Below are 18,055 nucleotides of genomic sequence, written 5' to 3'. Positions count from 1 at the left end.
TCCTCAGCTCACACACAACTCACCGTACACTGTGTGTGTGTGTTTAGCTGGTTGTAATACCAGGGCTTTGGCTCCAGCTGCCAGTGTCATTACACTCATCTGTGCTGTTCCATTCTTCTGATGAGAAGCCCTTTCACTGACATGGAAGATTATTGAGTGTGTTTGATTGTGTGTGTGTGTTTATGTGCAAATGTGTGTGTGTGTTGTAGTGTATACACTTACACTACCAGTCAAAGGTTTTGGACAGACCTACTCATTCAAGGGTGTTTCTTGATTTTTTACAATTTTTTACATTGTAGAATAATAGTGAAGACATCAAAACGATGAAATAACACATATGGAATCATGTAGTAACCAAAACAGTGATAAACAAATCAAAATATATTTTATATTTGAGATTCTTCAAATAGCCACCCTTTGCCTTGATGACAGTTTTGCACACTCTTGGCATTCTTTCAACCAGCTTCACCTGTAATGCTTTTCGAACTGTCTTGAAGGAGTTCCCACATATGCTGAGCACTTGTTGGCTACTTTTCCTTCACTCTGCCATCCGACTCATTCCAAACCATCTCAATTGGGTTGAGGTCGGGGGATTGTGGAGGCCAGGTCATCTGATGCAGCACTCCATCACTCTCCTTCTTGGTAAAATAACCCTTACACAGCCTAGAGGTGTGTTAGGTCATTGTCCTGTTGACAAACAAATGATAGTCCCACTAAGCCCAAACCAGATGGGATGGCGTATCGCTGCAGAATGCTGTGGTAGCCATGCTGGTTAAGTATGCCTTGAATTCTAAATAAATCACAGACAGTTTCACCAGCAAAGCACCACCACACCATAACACCTCCTCCTCCATGCTTTACGTTGGGAAATACACATGTGGAGATCATCCGTTGACCCACACCGCGTCTCACAAAGCCACTGCAGTTGGAACTACAAATCTCCAATTTAGACTCCAGACCAAAGACACATTTCCACCGGTCTAATGTCCATTGCTTGTGTTTCTTGGCCCAAGCAGGTCTCTTCTTCTTATTGGTGTCCTTTAGTAGTGGTTTCTTTGCAGCAATTCGACCATGAAGGCCTGATTCACACAGTCCCCTCTGAACAGTTGATGTTGAGATGTGTCTGTGACTTGAACTCTGTGAAGCATTTATTTGGGCTGCAATTCCTTGATGACCAAATAGCTAAATTGTAGTCTCATCTGACCAGAGTACCTTCTTCCATATGTTTGGGGAGTCTCCCAAATGGCTTTTGGCGAACACCAAACGTGTTTGCTTATTTATTTATTTAAGCAATGGCTTTTTTCTGGCCACTCTTCCGTAAAGCCCAGCTCCGTGGTGTACGGCTTAAAGTGGTCCTATGGACAGATACTCCAATCTCCGCTGTGGCGCTTTGCAGCTCCTTCAGGGTCATCTTTGGTCTCTTTGTTGCCTCTCTGATTAATGCCCTCCTTGCCTGGTCTGTGAGTTTTGGTGGGCGGCCCTCTCTTGACAGGTTTGTTGTGGTGCCATATTCTTTCAATTTTTTAATTATGGATTTAATGGTGCTCCGTGGGATGTTCAAAGTTTCGGATATTTTTTTATAACCCAACCATGATCTGTACTTCTCCACAACTTCGTCCCTGACCTGTTTGGAGAGGTCTTTGGTCTTCATGGTGCCACTTGCTTAGTGGTGTTGCAGACTCTGGGGCCTTTCAGAACAGGTGTATATATACTGTGATCATGTGACACTTAGATTGCACACAGGTGGACTTTATTTAACTAATTATGTGACTTCTGAAGGTAATTGGTTGCACCAGATCTTATTTAGGGGCTTCATAGCAAAGTGGGCGAATACATATGCACGCACCACTTTTCCATTATTAATTTTTTTGAATTTTTTGAAACAAGTTATTATTTTCATTTCACTTTACAAATTTGGACTATTTTGTGTATGTCCATTACATGAAATCCAAATAAAAATCAATTTAAATTACAGGTTGTAATGCAACAAAATAGGGAAAACGTCAAGGGGGATGAATACTTTTGCAAGGCACTGTAACTCTAATGAACTTATCCTCTGCAGCAGAGGTAACTCTGGGTCTTCCATTCCTGTGGCGGCCCTCATGAGAGCCAGTTTCATCATAGCGCTTGATTGTTTGAGTGAGAGGTCTAATGCTTTAATATAAATAGGCCTGTTTAATTTTGTCTGGCTTGCCGTTCCAAATAAAATGGAATATTTCTTGCTCATATAATTTAATAAACTGTTCGCTTGGTGTATATAAGCAAATAGGTAAACTGGGATATTACTAAAGAGTTAATCAGGGTGATTTTTCCACAAATAGGCAGGTATTTACCTTTCCATGGTATCAAGATCTTAACTTTCTATTAAAATGTATTGAGTGAGATTTATTTATTTCGGGATATGTATACCTAGGTTATCCACATCACCATCAGACTATCGTATTGGTAAACTACATGGTAATGTAAAATGTGTAATTTTTAGGGATCCAATACGGCTGTGGAAAGATCCAAGTTGAGGATTTAAGAGAAAACATGAATCATCAGCGTACAATGACACCTTTGTCTTTAAGCCCTGGATTTCTAATGCCTTAATATTATTGTTGGATCTGATTTTAATAGCTAACATTTCGATGGCCATATCTCCAATGTATCGTCCATGTAAAACCTGTCTGATTAGGATGAATAATGTCCGACAATACCTTTTTAATTCTATGCGCTATACCTTTTGCTAGAGTTTTTGCATCACAACACTGAAATGTAAGGGGCCTCCAATTTTTTTAATGGACTGGATCTTTATATTTACCACTTGTATCCTGTTTCAGTAATAATTAAATCAGACCTTCTTGTTGAGTGTCTGATAATCTACCATTTACATAGGAGTTGTTAAAACATGCTAATAACGGTCCTCTGAGTATATCAAAAAAGGTTTGGTATACCTCAACTGGTATGCCATCCAGCCCTGGAGTTTTCCTGTACTTAAAGGCTTTAATTGCATCAAGAAGTTCCTTCGCTGTAATTTGTCCTTTACATTAGTCTTTCTGTACGGCTGTTAATTTTACATTATCAATAGAAAAAAAATCCATACAATTAGCTTCGGTTAGAGGAGATGGAGGAGACTGAAATGAAAACATATGCTTAAAGTACTTTGCTTCCTCCTTCAAAATATAATTTGGTGAATCATGGGTGACTCCGTCATTTGTAACCAGTTTCAGTAAATTCTTTTTGGTAGCATTTCTATGTTGTTTGGTGCATTTTTCCCCATATTCCATCCAGTTTGCTTAATTTTTTATAATTTATTACACTTGATCTTTCTTGAATAAGTTCCTCCATTTCTTTTTGTTTTTCCTCTAACTTATTCTGAGCCTCTATGGTACAGTTTGTATTGCTATCTATCTGTTCTGTTAGACCTTCTATTTCCTTTGTTAGTATGGACTCTTTTGACCTAAATTGCTTTTGTTTTCGAGATGAGTACTGAATTGCATGGCCTCTAAAGGCACATTTAAAAGTGTCCCATACAATAAGGGGATTTGCTGTACCTATGTTATGTCGGAAAAATGCGGTTATAAATTCCTCTGTCCTAGTTAAAAACAAGTTATCATCCAATAGGCTTTGATAAAATGTCCAACATCCTCGCCCACGTGTAAATTCAGTAAGAGTAATGCATATGCCTATTATCTGATGGTCCGACCGCATTCTGTCCCCTATCAACACTTTTTAAAACTTTTGGTGCCAAAGAGAATGACATAAGAAAGAAGTCAAGACGACTAGCTTGATTGAGCCTCCGCCATGTATATCTCACTAGGTCAGGATATTTAACCTCTACGGGATCGGTGTCCCGTATACTGGACGGTTGAGCTTACATGCGCTAATATGATTAGCATGACTGTTGTAAGTAACAGCAAATTTTCCAGGACATAGACATGTCTTATATGGGCAGAAAGCTTAAATTATTTTTTATCTAACTGCACTGTCCAATTTACAGTAGCTATTATAGTGAAAAAATACAATGCTATTGTTTGAGGAGAGTGCACAACAACAACAAAAAACATATCACGGCAACTGGTTTGATACATTCACCTCTAAAGGTAAATAATGTACTTATATTCAGTAATCTTGCTCTGATTTGTCATCCTAAGGGTCCCAGAGATCAAATGTAGCACAGTTTAGTTTGATAAAATCAGTTTTTATTTTCAAATGTAGGAACTGGGTTCTACAGTTTGAACCCCTGCTGTCTCTGGCTCCACACCCACCCCGCCCGGCCATCTAGATGTGTGAAAATTAGTGTATAAGCTAATGATCCATCATGTATGACATTCCTGGGAGTGTGTAAACTTACATTTTGTATTACCATATAATTTTTGTTTGTTCTCTATAGTTATGTACTTGAAAATGTATCAATTGACCAATTCGGCACATTTGGGCAGACTTGATACAAAATAGTCCAGTATTGCAACGCTTCACTGGATCAATCTGAAACTTTGCACACACACACTACTGCCATCTATTGGCCTTTTGCATTTCAAAGAAATAGAAAAAGGCATGTTTTTTTGTTTGTATTATCTTTTACCAGATCTAATTTATTATATTCTCCTACATTAATTTCACATTTCCACAAACTTCAAAGTGTTTCCTTTCAAATGGTATCAAGAATATGCATATCCTCGATTCAGGTCCTGAGCTACAGGCAGTTAGATTTGGGTATGTCATTTTAGGAGAAAATTGAAAGGGTCAGATCCTTAAGAGGTTAAGCCTCCATATATCCACTAGTTCCAGTATATGCATGACATTCATGATTTCCTTAAGAGCATGAGGGTGATAGTTTGTAGTGTGATTTCCTTTACGGTCCATTTAGGTGTTTATAACAGTATTATAATCTCCCACCATAATAATAGAGTCTTGTATTGCTTGCAGGGTTGATAATTTATTATATATATTTTCAAAGAAGCGTGGATCATCATTATTTGGTCCGTAAAAGTTAATGAGCCATATCTGTTTATGGTCCAATAACATATTTAAAATCATCCATCTACAGTGAGGGAAAAAAGTATTTGATCCCCTGCTGATTTTGTACGTTTGCCCACTGACAAAGAAATGATCAGTCTATAATTTTAATGGTAGGTTTATTTGAACAGTGAGAGACAGAATCACAACAAACAAATCCAGAAAAACGCATGTCAAAAATGTTATAAATTGATTTGCATTTTAATGAGGGAAATAAGTATTTGACCCCCTCTCAATCAGAAAGATTTCTGGCTCCCAGGTGTCTTTTATACAGGTAACGAGCTGAGATTAGGAGCACACTCTTAAAGGGAGTGCTCCTAATCTCAGTTTGTTACCTGTATAAAAGACACCTGTCCACAGAAGCAATCAATCAATCAGATTCCAAACTCTCCACCATGGCCAAGACCAAAGAGCTCTCCAAGGATGTCAGGGACAATATTGTAGACCTACACAAGGCTGGAATGGGCTACAAGACCATCGCCAAGCAGCTTGGTAAGAAGGTGACAACAGTTGGTGCGATTATTCGCAAATGGAAGAAACACAAAATAACTGTCAATCTCCCTTGGCCTGGGGCTCCATGCAAGATCTCACCTCGTGGAGTTGCAATGATCATAAGAACGGTGAGGAATCAGCACAGAACTACACGGGAGGATCTTGTCAATGATCTCAAGGCAGCTGGGACCATAGTCACCAAGAAAACAATTGGTAACACACTACGCCGTGAAGGACTGAAATCCTGCAGCGCCCGCAAGGTCCCCCTGCTCAAGAAAGCACATATACAGGCCCGTCTGAAGTTTGCCAATGAACATCTGAATGATTCAGAGGAGAACTGGGTGAAAGTGTTGTGGTCAGATGAGACCAAAATGGAGCTCTTTGGCATCAACTCAACTCACCGTGTTTGGAGGAGGAGGAATGCTGCCTATGACCCCAAGAACACCATCCCCACCGTCAAACATGGAGGTAGAAACATTATGCTTTGGGGGTGTTTTTCTGCTATGGGGACAGGACAACTTCACAGCATCAAAGGGACGATGGACGGGGCCATGTACCGTCAAATCTTGGGTGAGAACCTCCTTCCCTCAGCCAGGTCATTGAAAATGGGTCGTGGATGGGTATTCCAGCATGACAATGACCCAAAACACATGGTCAAGGCAACAAAGGAGTGGCTCAAGAAGAAGCACATTAAGGTCCTGGAGTGGCCTAGCCAGTCTCCAGACCTTAATCCCATAGAAAATCTGTGGAGGGAGCTGAAGGTTCGAGTTGCCAAACGTCAGCCTCGAAACCTTAATGACTTGGAGAAGATCTGCAAAGAGGAGTGGAACAAAATCCCTCCTGAGAGGTGTGCAAACCTGGTGGCCAACTACAAGAAACGTCTGACCTCTGTGATTGCCAACAAGGGTTTTGCCACCAAGTACTAAGTCATGTTTTGCAGAGGGGTCAAATACTTATTTCCCTCATTAAAATGCAAATCAATTTATAACATTTTTTACATGCGTTTTTCTGGATTTTTTTGTTGTTATTCTGTCTCTCACTGTTCAAATAAACCTACCATTAAATGTATAGACTGATCATGTCTTTGTCAGTGGGCAAATGTATAAAATCAGCAGGGGATCAAATACGTTTTTCCCTCACTGTATATACATATTTGTATTTTATAATATATTTTCCTTAATTACTTTCTAACCCTACCACCCCTCTCCTAATTGGAGTAAACTTGTGAACAACAACGCTTAGGCCTCTACTTCCAGCTTATACGTACTATATACATTTTATGGAAACAGTCTATTTTACAATAGTTCTATTTTGTTTGTTTTTACTCCTGTCCTTCCTCTACCCTCAACCTCTCCCATCTATTTCTGATGTCCATCCGGTTTCATTTCTATTTGCCATATCTTTCAAACTGTGCTCTTTGACAAAAGTTCTTAACCTATAACCTATATACTTTCTACGGACACAGTATGTGTTACATTAGTTATCTTGTTGTTATTAGTTGTTATTAGTCCCAACCTTCAGCTCCATTCAACCCCTCCCACCTATCTCTTAACACCATCCATATTGGATTGATATTTGCCATATATTTTTCAACTGTGCTTTGATGTTTCACAAAAGTTCTGAACCTTTCTATTCACACTTTTAAAAGTTCCTATTCTCTTAACTCATACCTAAATAATGTTGTCGACTCCTATACTAGTATTTGTGGCCAAAGCATCAATTGGAGAGAAAAAAAACACTTCAAAAACACCACCTCAAACGTTAATCTCAAACAGACCTTTTCAAAAATGCTTGCTATTTCCTCATAAATGATGATTTCATCCTCCTGGGGAGGATGAGCTGGCCAATCAGCTGTCTACTCACATTAATATTTGTAATGACCGGTATACGCCCACACCATTCTGTTGTTGGGGTACGCCCACAACATTCCAACACAGACAAGCTGCTTTTTAACATACTTAAAGACATGCTCCCGAACTTTGGCAACTACTAAGTCTTTTTTCAACATTCCACTTTGGGCTGGATGTGTCAATGTGTAGTTCATATATGCATAATCTATGAGCAGAATGATTGTCTTACCTCAATTAACCACGAAATCCATAGTTTGAAAGGTGTGCTGTGCCATTTTCCCTACATTTTCCCCCACGTGGGCCTGCCCCCCTGGTAATTTGAGTTCTAGCCAATGAGCTTCAGCCCATCACCATTTGAGTGACAGCTAGTAAGATGCACACACTGCAGAGCGCGAGCGAGAGCAATGACATGGCACATATTTCTGCACATATGTGACGTAGTACGCAATTTTCAGCAACCACTTTTGGCTTCTACACGCTACTTTCAGAACTACTGGCTAAAAAGTATACAAAAGTACCGGAGAATTACTTGAATTACACTTTTTTGGAAGGAAAACTATTTCACTCATATATTTTATAGAAATCTGGAAACACTGGACAGTCACTTTAAGTATTACATGCTATTTTAATATTTATAGGTCTTACATTTAAATTAGAGTCCTGAAATCAGACTTGGGAATAAAAACTAAATATTGAGCTAGAAAGTCTGACAGGGATGCCGTCGATTCCATTTTAACTCGATCACCATTTGATCATTGGAGTTGCTTGTTGTTTTCAGTCAAATTTTAAATGATTCTCCCCATTTCTGATGTTTCCATCATGATGACCAACATATCCAAATGCCAAAAGCGTCTTGAAGCTCTGTACATACCTTTCACTTATATGAGATTGACAATTAACAAGCATTCAACTCACGCAGATGAACTGATAAAACCACAGTTGCTCAATACTCTAGAGTGGCTTCTCCCCAGTGTGTCATCTCCTTCATTTGCCCCGATAATCTGAAAGCATAGAAGACATGAAAGCAACCTAGTGGATAACTACAAGGTATTTGCTTTCTCCGGTCCTGCTTTGTCACATCAGTGCAAATAAAGGAAAGGAGTCAAGGGGAGGATCCTAACTCATAAGGAAGCCAACTAGACTATCGAGATGCAGCCCTTGTATTAGTCAGTTGTTACACTTTATCATCACAAGAGGGACATGCAAACGGATGACACGGATTGGCAATAATGGGATCTCACACACAATGTATATAAAAACATACATTTATTGTTGTGTTAATATCAGTTAACTTGATCAACAATAAAATGGCAATAGGCCAAGAGATATACACATATATAGAAAGCCAAGAGAGCTTACTTTTTATGTTCAGTGGCGATTAAAATGCAATGATAAAAAACTGCAAAACTCACTGTTGGCAACACTATCCATGAACAATGCGTTTTTAATGGTGTTTGTTATTCATTCAAAAACCCTCCTCCCAACTGGCTGTTAAAGTAGTTTAACTATCATTTACAAGAGGGGAAAATACTGTACATGAATCTGTATGCAAACACTCTTTTTCCCAAAGGTGAGAACACTATAGTTTTACAATAACATTCTTCTGGACAGAAAAACCAATTCACCAGTTTTCTCCCAAAACAAATGAGACAAAAAAGTAAAGCTTTTCCTTTTAAACGGATGCATGGTATCTTGTCTGTCGTGGCAGACTGATAGCGGTGCACTGTAAATTCTGTAAATAGTGTGGATTTAAGATTACATTAGATTAGATAATATAAATGTTCACTCTCTAGATACAAGGACAGCCACCAGTGCAGTCCACATGCATTCCTCAGTATATTAACCAATACAGCGACCTGGACTCTTTGACCTGGAGTCACCTATAGGGCTGCATTCGATGTCCTTGACATCACATCTGACCCTATATCTAAATACACAGGATCCCTTCCTCACAGTAGTTCCCAGCAGTTCTCCCCCACTGACCTAACTAGTGAGTGGCTGGCTGCTATGTCATGTTATTCATTTGGATATAGAAAGGAAACCATGGCAGGGTTTGGCCATTTTTCTCACAAGATGCTGTTAGATGAGTAGAGGTGAATAAGTACAACAGTTAAATACTTACTAAGAGAAACCAAACCTGCATGGACACGTACAGGATGATGAGACATTACAAGAGGAATCCCAAATATGTGTTTCAGAGTCATACACCTGTTATATTTGGAAATCAAATAGTCTGTTGTGCAATGTGTGTAGTAAACCCCAGAAATATACTATGCCGGAGGCCATTGCCCAATTGTGGATATATAAATCTAGAAGGTTACAGAAAAGAAATATCAGGGTACTCTGCTGAGTATTTGTGTCAAGGTATCAACATAACCAATGTATAATTTTACATTATACAATCCCTATTATAGGAATCTGCTGTGTCGAACTAGCACTGCTAGAGACGTCAACCTGTGAGTCCAAAGTATGTGTGATCTGCCGAAATCTCTCATTTTGTTAAATCACAAAAGCACACCAACAGTCTCTATTGTCTTTAGTAGGCCCCCTAACTGATAGAAGCAAAGCCAATGTAAGCCATGTATTTCAGTTGCATTGATTCCAGGCAGACAGACACAGGCCATAAAGCCAAAGCTCATTCGTTAGCCTATAATGGACCACAAGCTGACTGTGTGCAGTGGTAACACCAATGCTGATGAGGCAGAGGGATGGATATGTATCTGCAACGGTTGTAGTGGGTTCCCATGGCAGCCCATAAAACAGATATATAGTGATGGGACAACAGGCAGATGAATCTCAGTGGTTGGGTGGTGTGGTTAGTATTGATGTGCAGGGAGCAGGGTTTAAGGTAGTGGCCGTTCTCTATTGATCGGGAGCTCTTGTCATGTATAGTGGTTGACTAGCGAAACACCCCAAAATGGAGGCTGAGTGGCTGACAGTCTCTTGAGAATAATAAGTCCAGGTTCATGGGATCCTTTCAGTTCCAACCAAAGTTTCACTCGAGTCCAGGCAGACTCCTACATTCCATGTGCTGCTGCTGAGCAAAACACAGCGTGTTTCTTTCCACGAGGGCTGGAACTAGCCTGGTTAAACCAGACTAAACAGCATTACCAGGCCAGAACTGCTTTTTATTACGACCTGTTCTCCGTTTAGGAGCGCTTGAGTTCAACTGAATGTGCAAACATTGATCATATCCCCCAGGCCAGAACCAGTCAATTACAAACACATAAGCATCTTATATGAACAAATACAATGAAAAATATATATAATTAAAGACTACAAACAAATTAAAAAAATAAAACCCAACAGGCAGTCCCTGAAACATAAAAGTCCCCCTACGCACTGCAATAATGTTGTCCTAGCTCCCAAAATTAGGGTTTGAGACTAAATCCTGCGTTTTCAGCTAAACGTCATCACCAGTTATGTGCCAGAAATAATAATGGAAGCGAGAAAAACTGAAAAGTTGCATACTGTGATAAAAGTAGGCTACGTACATGTTTAAGTACTGTCATTTTCATAGTTAATAATAACATTTTACATTAATTGCACATATCCAAAGTAAAAATAGTGTTTGTCCACGAAACACACAACTAAAACAGACTTCCTAGTATTCAAAGTTCTGGTTTTGCTTAGAAACTAGCAAATTACATTGGGAGTGCTTTCATGTCCAACTACTGTAACTTCTCATCAATGATACTAAGAAGCAACATGGCAGCCTGCATTGATTGCAGACTCATGTACTGTATTTAAGCAGTGGTAAGGACACTTCAAATAACTGTGTTACAATGCATTCACCTTGATGAAGAACTGGAGATGTTTAGACTAGGACTGAACTGAATGAGCTGTAGTATTGGGGCAAGCACGACCACTACACTATACGCGCTGACATTCTATCTTGAAATCCATTCAAAGCTAAACTAACTGCATTATTCAAACTGCTAGTTCAAGGTGACAGATATCTCTAGTTAGGATAGCTCTGATCTGAAGGCTAAATCCCTCTGAATTCCCAATAGGACTCATGTCTGAGACAGTTTTGAGAGGTGGCTACACAAACACACAGAGAACAAGGGGATGTCAGAGCAACTGGAGCCAGCAGAGATTGGCTGGGCTATGTGGTCACTATCACTAGGCCTATATCCAGTCTCAGTGCTGATGTATTATTGTCACATACTATAAACTGAACAACAAACCATGGCAGAGAGGACCTGTTTAATTATTTGCTAATAATGTGAAAGTAGACTGAAGTCTGAGGAGATTGGATTTTCCGATCAGGGCCCATTGAATTGAATGTGGAGATAACCTGTTGCTGTGGCAACGCCAGCTGAGAGCCATTCAAGCATCCTTTGAGGGTTTATGTTTTTTTCCTACTAGTTCATTGAAGCTCATTGAGATTTTACCAAGCGAGGACTATTCGCCAGTTTGCAGTATCAAATAACTTTTTGTCTCATCCGAGCACTTCATCGTACATTGACGCAGGTTTAATTTTGATAAACACCCACCCCCTACACTTTTTCCCGCCAAAAGAAAAGATACACTGATGAAACAACTGAGCACTGCACACGTCATAGTCCACAATAAGGCTAATGATTTATTAGTTTTTATCATAGATTTTATTTTCTGCTCATGGTTTGGTTGCGTTGTTGAAGGGATAGGACAGAGACGAGAAGGGAAGTCTAAGATCTTCAGTTAGCATAGCGATACGAGTCTAGAGAGAATTGAATGAGTAGTGAGTAGCTAGTGAGTAATGGAACTCAGAGTGGTTGGGAGTGGGTCAGGTGTTGGGATTGGGTTAGGTGCTGCTGAGACTGGGTCAGATGCTGGGACTGTGGGTGTTGCTGCTGTAGGATGCGCACCACTCGGCTGAGTGTGTCTGTGGTCACGAAGGCCAAGTACTTGCAGCACAGCCAATCCTCCAGGCTCACGCCGCAGCCCGTGTCCAGCGAGCGCTCTGCAAACTTGATCATCATCAGCGTCCGCTTCAGGTCAAGCCAGTTCTGGAGGGTGGTCTCTTGCTGGCTGGAGTTGGCGCCTGAAGTGTGGCCACTGGTGTAGCTGAGCGCCTGGAAGAGGTCCTCACGGGGCCCCCAGAGCAGACACTGCAGGCAGGCCCTGGCCTCGGCCATCTGGATCCTTTCCGAGGGGTTGACGGTGAGAAGGAGGCTGGCCAGCTGCTGCAGGCCCTGGGAGTAGAGGGAGCGGGCTGGGAGTGGCGGCAGGTCGGCCCAGGTGTACTCCCTCTCCTTCAGCTCGGGCGTCTCCTCGAAGGGGTTGGGCTGGTGCAGCATCTCGTAGATGAGGATGCCCGTCTGGAACTCGTCGCACTTGCGATACTGCGTCGCTGTGACGATCTCGGGCGCCAGCCGCGACTGGTTGCGCAGCGCGCCAGGGTCCACCACCAAGGGGCTCTTCTGCTTGGCCTGGGAGAAGTTGCTTATGATGAGGCGGGCGGGGCAGGTGGCGTTGGTGGCCGCGTTGGCAGCACCTGCCCCGGAGGTGGCGCTGTTGCTGCTGTTATTGTTGGGCTCGAGCAGGTCCAAGTTCCAGGGGTTGCCCGGGTGGCAGTGCACCAGCAGCAGGTTCTCCAGGCGCAGGTCACAGTGGGTCACGTGGTAGGGCTTCATGTGCTCCAGGCCCGAGCACAGCTGTAACAGCAGCAGGCACACCTGACGTTCGTACAGGTCCGGGTTGCGGGCGTGCCGGACCGCGCCCTCCCGAACGAAGTCAGCAACGGTCTGGAAGGGCACCTCACGGGTGATCACCACCACCCGGCTGCGCAGGCGGCCGGTGGTGCCCATGTGGTGGCCTGGGATCTGGGCCTCCTCGGCTTGCCCGTTCTGCGTGGCATTCGTAGTTTCGACAGTCTCCTTCATCCTACTTGACTCCTTATCCTCGGTCTCTTTCTGCCCTTCCTCATCATCTTCCTCTTCTTCTTCCTCCTCCTCCTCCTCCTCCCAGGGCAGCAGGCGGGGGGGGACGTCGGCCAGGAAGTGGCCACAGTCCTGCTGGATGTTGAAGTGGAGTGCAAGGCTTTGTCTCACCGCCAGGCTGTGGAAAAACTGCTGCTGGGTCGCCTTCACGTTACACCGACAGATCTGGAGAAAGGGAGAGGGAGAGAGAAAAAGGCAGTCAACATCTACAACACTACTAAGATATTCATGTACAGTCGCTAGAGAAAGTTTACACATCTCTTGCACAGTTTTCCATTTTGCTGACTTATAATTTTATCTAAAAAGGGATTATATTAGATTTTTTTCCCCCATCGATCTACACAACCTACTCTACATTTTCAAAATGAAAGAAAAATAATAGAAATTGCATGTCTCCACACCCCTGAGTTAACGCTTGGTGGAAGCACCTTTGGCAGCCATTACAGCTGTGAATAATTTTTTATACGATTCTACCAACCTTGTACAACTCTTAGGGCAACATACAGTGCATTCGGAAAGTATTCAGACACCTTGACTTTTTAAACATTTTGTTACTTTACAGCCTTATTCTAAAATGGATTAAATAATTGTTCTCCCGCATCAGTCTACACACAATACCCCATAATGAGAAAGCGAAAACAAGTTTATAGAAATGTTTGCAAATGTAATTAAAAAAACAAAGACAAATGTATTTACATCAGTATTCAGACGCTTTGCTATGAGACTCCAAATTGAGCTCAGGTGCATCCTGTTTCCATTGATCATCCTTGATGTTTCTACAACTTGATTGGAGTCCACCTGTGGTAAATTAAATTGATTGGACATGATTTGGAAAGGCACACCTGTCTATATAAGGTCCCACATTTGACAGTGCATGTCAGAGCAAAAACCAAGCCATGAGGTTGAAGGAATTGTCCGTAGAGCTCCGAGACAGGATTGTGTCGAGGCACAGATCTGGGGAAGGGTACCAAAAAATGTCTGCAGCATTGAAGGTTCCCAAGAACACAGTGGCCTCCATCATTCTTAAATAGAAGAAGTTTGGAACCATTTAGCCTAATACTCTTTTACTCAAACCATGTAGGAGGCTCTCGTAAGAATCTGACAGCTCTGTTCTAAAGCCAAATGGCTCTTAGTGATAATTTCCTTCATCGTTAGCTCTACAGAAATCCTCTTTAAGGCCACAGACTCTTCCTAGAGCTGGCTGCCCGTCCAAACTGAGCAATCGGGGGAGAAGGGCCTTGGTCAGAGAGGTGACTAAGAACACGATGGTCACTCTGACAGAGCTCCAGAGTTCCTCTTTGGAGATGGGAAAACCTTCCAGAAGGACAACCATCTCTGTAGCACTCCACCAATCAGGCCTTTATGGTAGAGTGGCCAGATGGAAGCCACTCCTCAGTAAAAGGCATGACAGCCCACTTGGAGTTTGCCAAAAGGCCCCTAAAGGACTCTCAGACCATGGAAAACAAGATTCTCTGGTCTGATGAAACCAAGATTGAACTCTTTGGCCTGAATGCCAAGCGTCACGTCTGGAGGAAACCTGGCACCATCCCTACGGTGAAGCATGGTGGTGGCAGCATCAGGCTGTGGGGATGTTTTTCAGCGGCAGGGACTGGGAGACTAGTCAGGATTGAGGGAAAGATTAATGGTGCAAAGTACAGAGAGATATTTGATGAAAACCTGCTCCAGAGCGCTCAGAACCGAAGGTTCACCTTCCAACAGGACAATGACCCCAAGCACACAGCCAAGACAACGTAGGAGTAGCTTCGGGACAAGTCTCTGAATGTCTTTGAGTGGCCCAGCCAGAGCCCGGACTTGAACCTGATCAAACATCTCTGGATAGACCTGAAAATAGCTGTGCAGCGACGCTCCCCATCCAACCTGACAAAGCTTGAGAGGATCTGCTGAGAAGAATGGGAGAAACTCCCCAAATACAGGTGTGCCAAGCTTGTAGCGTCATACCCGAGAAGACTCCATACTGTAATCGCTGCCAAAAGTGTTTCAACAAAGTACTGAGTCAAGGGTCTGAATACTTACAGTATGTAAATGTGATATTTAAGTTTTTTATTTTTTCTAAATGTGCAAAAACTTCAAAAACCTGCTTTTGCTTTGTCATTATGGGGTATTGTGTGTAGCTTCATGAGGGGAAAATACAATTTAATCCATAAGGCTGTACCGTAACAAAATTAGGAAAAAGTGAAGGGGTCTGAATACTTTCCGAATGCTCAAGATCAGTAAGTTTGGTTGGGAATCATCTGATTATTAATTGACCGTTATTTGATAGCCTGAAGCAGGGCTGCTTTTGAATGCCAGAGCATGTAAGTGGGCGAGGGTGGAGCAAGGAGCAGAGCATAATTCGAACAGCCTTCTCTCCTGCTCCAATTTCGCTCTGGGCATGATCTGCATTTTTCATTTCCTTTATCACTATTCTTTTAATTAGGCCTATTCGGTTGTCATTATTGAGCCTACCCCACCCACAGCCTATATCTAGTTTATATTCTACTTTCTAACATTAGGATATGTAGTTTCTAGTTTGAAGGACTTCAAATGCATTAACAGATGTTTTAGGTAGGCAATACATAGGCTACCGTAAAAACAATTATTTTTTGTTTTTCTTGGAATAGAAACACCATAATATAAACCAATTTAATTAATCTAAAATATCTTAAATAAATCGTAAATAACAATGAAGGCCAGTACAATAAACTTTGGTGAACTATTTACAGAAAACAAATCAGCCAGAATACCAGGATGCACAACTGCACCGCGTTTCGACTACTAACGCCTACGCACATTACATCTGAAACTGTTCGTTAGAGATTGCAACCCCTCTGTCCCCACGAAAAGTGTGTTTAGGGCTCCAGCTACGTTCATCTGGGCCTATTACCCACTCTGAAAAACAAGCCCTTAAATCTCCAGAATGACACCTCTATAGTCATACGCCCAGGGGACAAGGGAGGTCACTGTACCAGACTACACTGTCTATAATTAAGAAGTACTCAGGCAACTGCATGATCAGACGTTCTATAAAGAGACACACTCCAAACCCCACAAAACAGCTTTTGGCTGTAATCGAACAGACTGTCAATGAGGGCATGCGCAATGGTGATATCACCAAAAGAGAACACAGATTATTGGTGCATTAAAACAGCTCCATGGCGGTAATCTGCAGTCCTTAAAATACGGTTTAATTATCTAAATCCCCTAAGGGACAGGACAAATCTTTTTTGCAAATTGCAATATCAGACCAGGTTCAGTAGAAGGCATGAAGAACTCTGCACAGCTTCAAATGCCCTGAATGGTAAATATGCCCTGAAAGTATTCAAACCCCTTGACTTTTTCCACATTTTGTTTAGTTTTTGGTCAACGATATACACAAAATACTCTTCATCAATGTATTTTTCAATTTTACGCTTTTGAAATATATTCCAATCTCCATTCTCTTCTTTATATTATGGCTATATTCCCACTAATATTCCTTTATGTAATTAAGCTTTTACATGTATATTATTCTGTCTTTATAATAATAATATTTAATTTGTAGCGCGCATTTCCCACGCTCAATGCACATGTGAAGCTTGTTGGTGTTTGCTGTGCGCAAATCATTTGATCGCTGCAGTTTAATATAATTTATTCCCTTTTATTTATGAAAAGAAGCTGATACTGGCCTTTATTATTTACAATTTGTTTAAGACATTTTAAATTAATTAAATGTTTTATATTATGGTGTTTCTATTCCAAGAAAAAACGATATAAATGTTACAGTAACCTATGTATTGCCTACCTAAAACCTCCATTTATAGTAGAAAGTAGAATATAAACTATATATAGCCTACTGTGGGTGGGGTAGGCTAAATAATGACAACTGAATAGGCCTAATTAAAATAATAGTGATAAAGGAAACGATAAATGCTGGGCAGAGCATGCCCAGAGCTTGTGGCTGAGCAGTACCACAGGGAAATTGGAGCGGGAGAGAAGGCAGACACAATTCTTTAAATCTGCTCAAATTACGCTCTGCCCCTCGCTCCACACTTGCCCACTTATATGCGCTGCCATTCAAAAGCATCCCTGCTTTAGGCTATCAAAGAACTGCAATGAATAATCATATCAATGGATGAAAAATGGAATGCACTCACTAACTGTAAGACGCTCTGGATAAGAGCGTCTGCTAAATGACTCAAATGTAAAATGTAATGGAATCGGTGAATGAATGGCTGCAGCAACCATTACACGGTCTGACAAGCTGCATAACAAAAGAGGTCTAATTAGACAAAGAACAATTAAGTCATTCGAACGAGATACAAAGTTGTTCAAACAAGATACTAAGTGGTTCAAACAAGATAATTCCAAGACTGTACTTTTTTTTTTTTTTTGCCTTGGGCTTCAGGGCTTCTGTATATTCATGTACTTTAATTTTTATGCTAAAGATGCTGCAATGGCTTGGGACTTTTGTGAATGCACTAGACTGGAGTACAGAGGCGTCATACACCTCATACAATATACATTAACCAAATCCAAAACGAGAGCTTTCCAAAACTTTGCAAGAAATAGCATTTCCTCTTAGGGTCCATGATCAACATATGACAACTTTTTTTGAAGAGGTCCTGATAGATCACCATCAGATTGTGAAAAACATATTTCTGTAACTTCAGTCAAAAACACATTTTTTTGTAACTTCAAAATCCACAGGGAAGGTCCAGAGAAAGAGACAGCAAGCGAGAGAGAAAGAGAGAAAGAGAAAGAGAGATTCTCTATGTCTCATCCCTTTCTTCAGATGTGCATCAAATG

General features: G+C 41.3%; 1 protein-coding gene across 1 annotated transcript in view; it reads right to left on the bottom strand.

The window, feature by feature from the left end:
* Window positions 1–8,597: 8,597 nt before the first annotated feature.
* The window catches only part of peak1 (pseudopodium-enriched atypical kinase 1), a 269,483-nt gene continuing 260,025 nt past the window's right edge, over window positions 8,598–18,055 (bottom strand). Inside the window, exon 8 of the mRNA XM_084169057.1 lies at window positions 8,598–13,435. Within this exon, the coding sequence (XP_084025183.1) occupies window positions 12,095–13,435 (1,341 nt within the window). The 3' untranslated portion in view covers window positions 8,598–12,094. The remainder of the gene's footprint in view (window positions 13,436–18,055) is intronic.

The sequence above is a fragment of the Coregonus lavaretus genome (genome assembly GCF_964263955.1).
Source record: "Coregonus lavaretus genome assembly, chromosome: 9".
Lineage (NCBI taxonomy): Eukaryota > Metazoa > Chordata > Actinopteri > Salmoniformes > Salmonidae > Coregonus > Coregonus lavaretus.
Note: the sequence above shows the minus strand (reverse complement) of the source record. Positions and strands in the feature narration are given on the sequence as shown.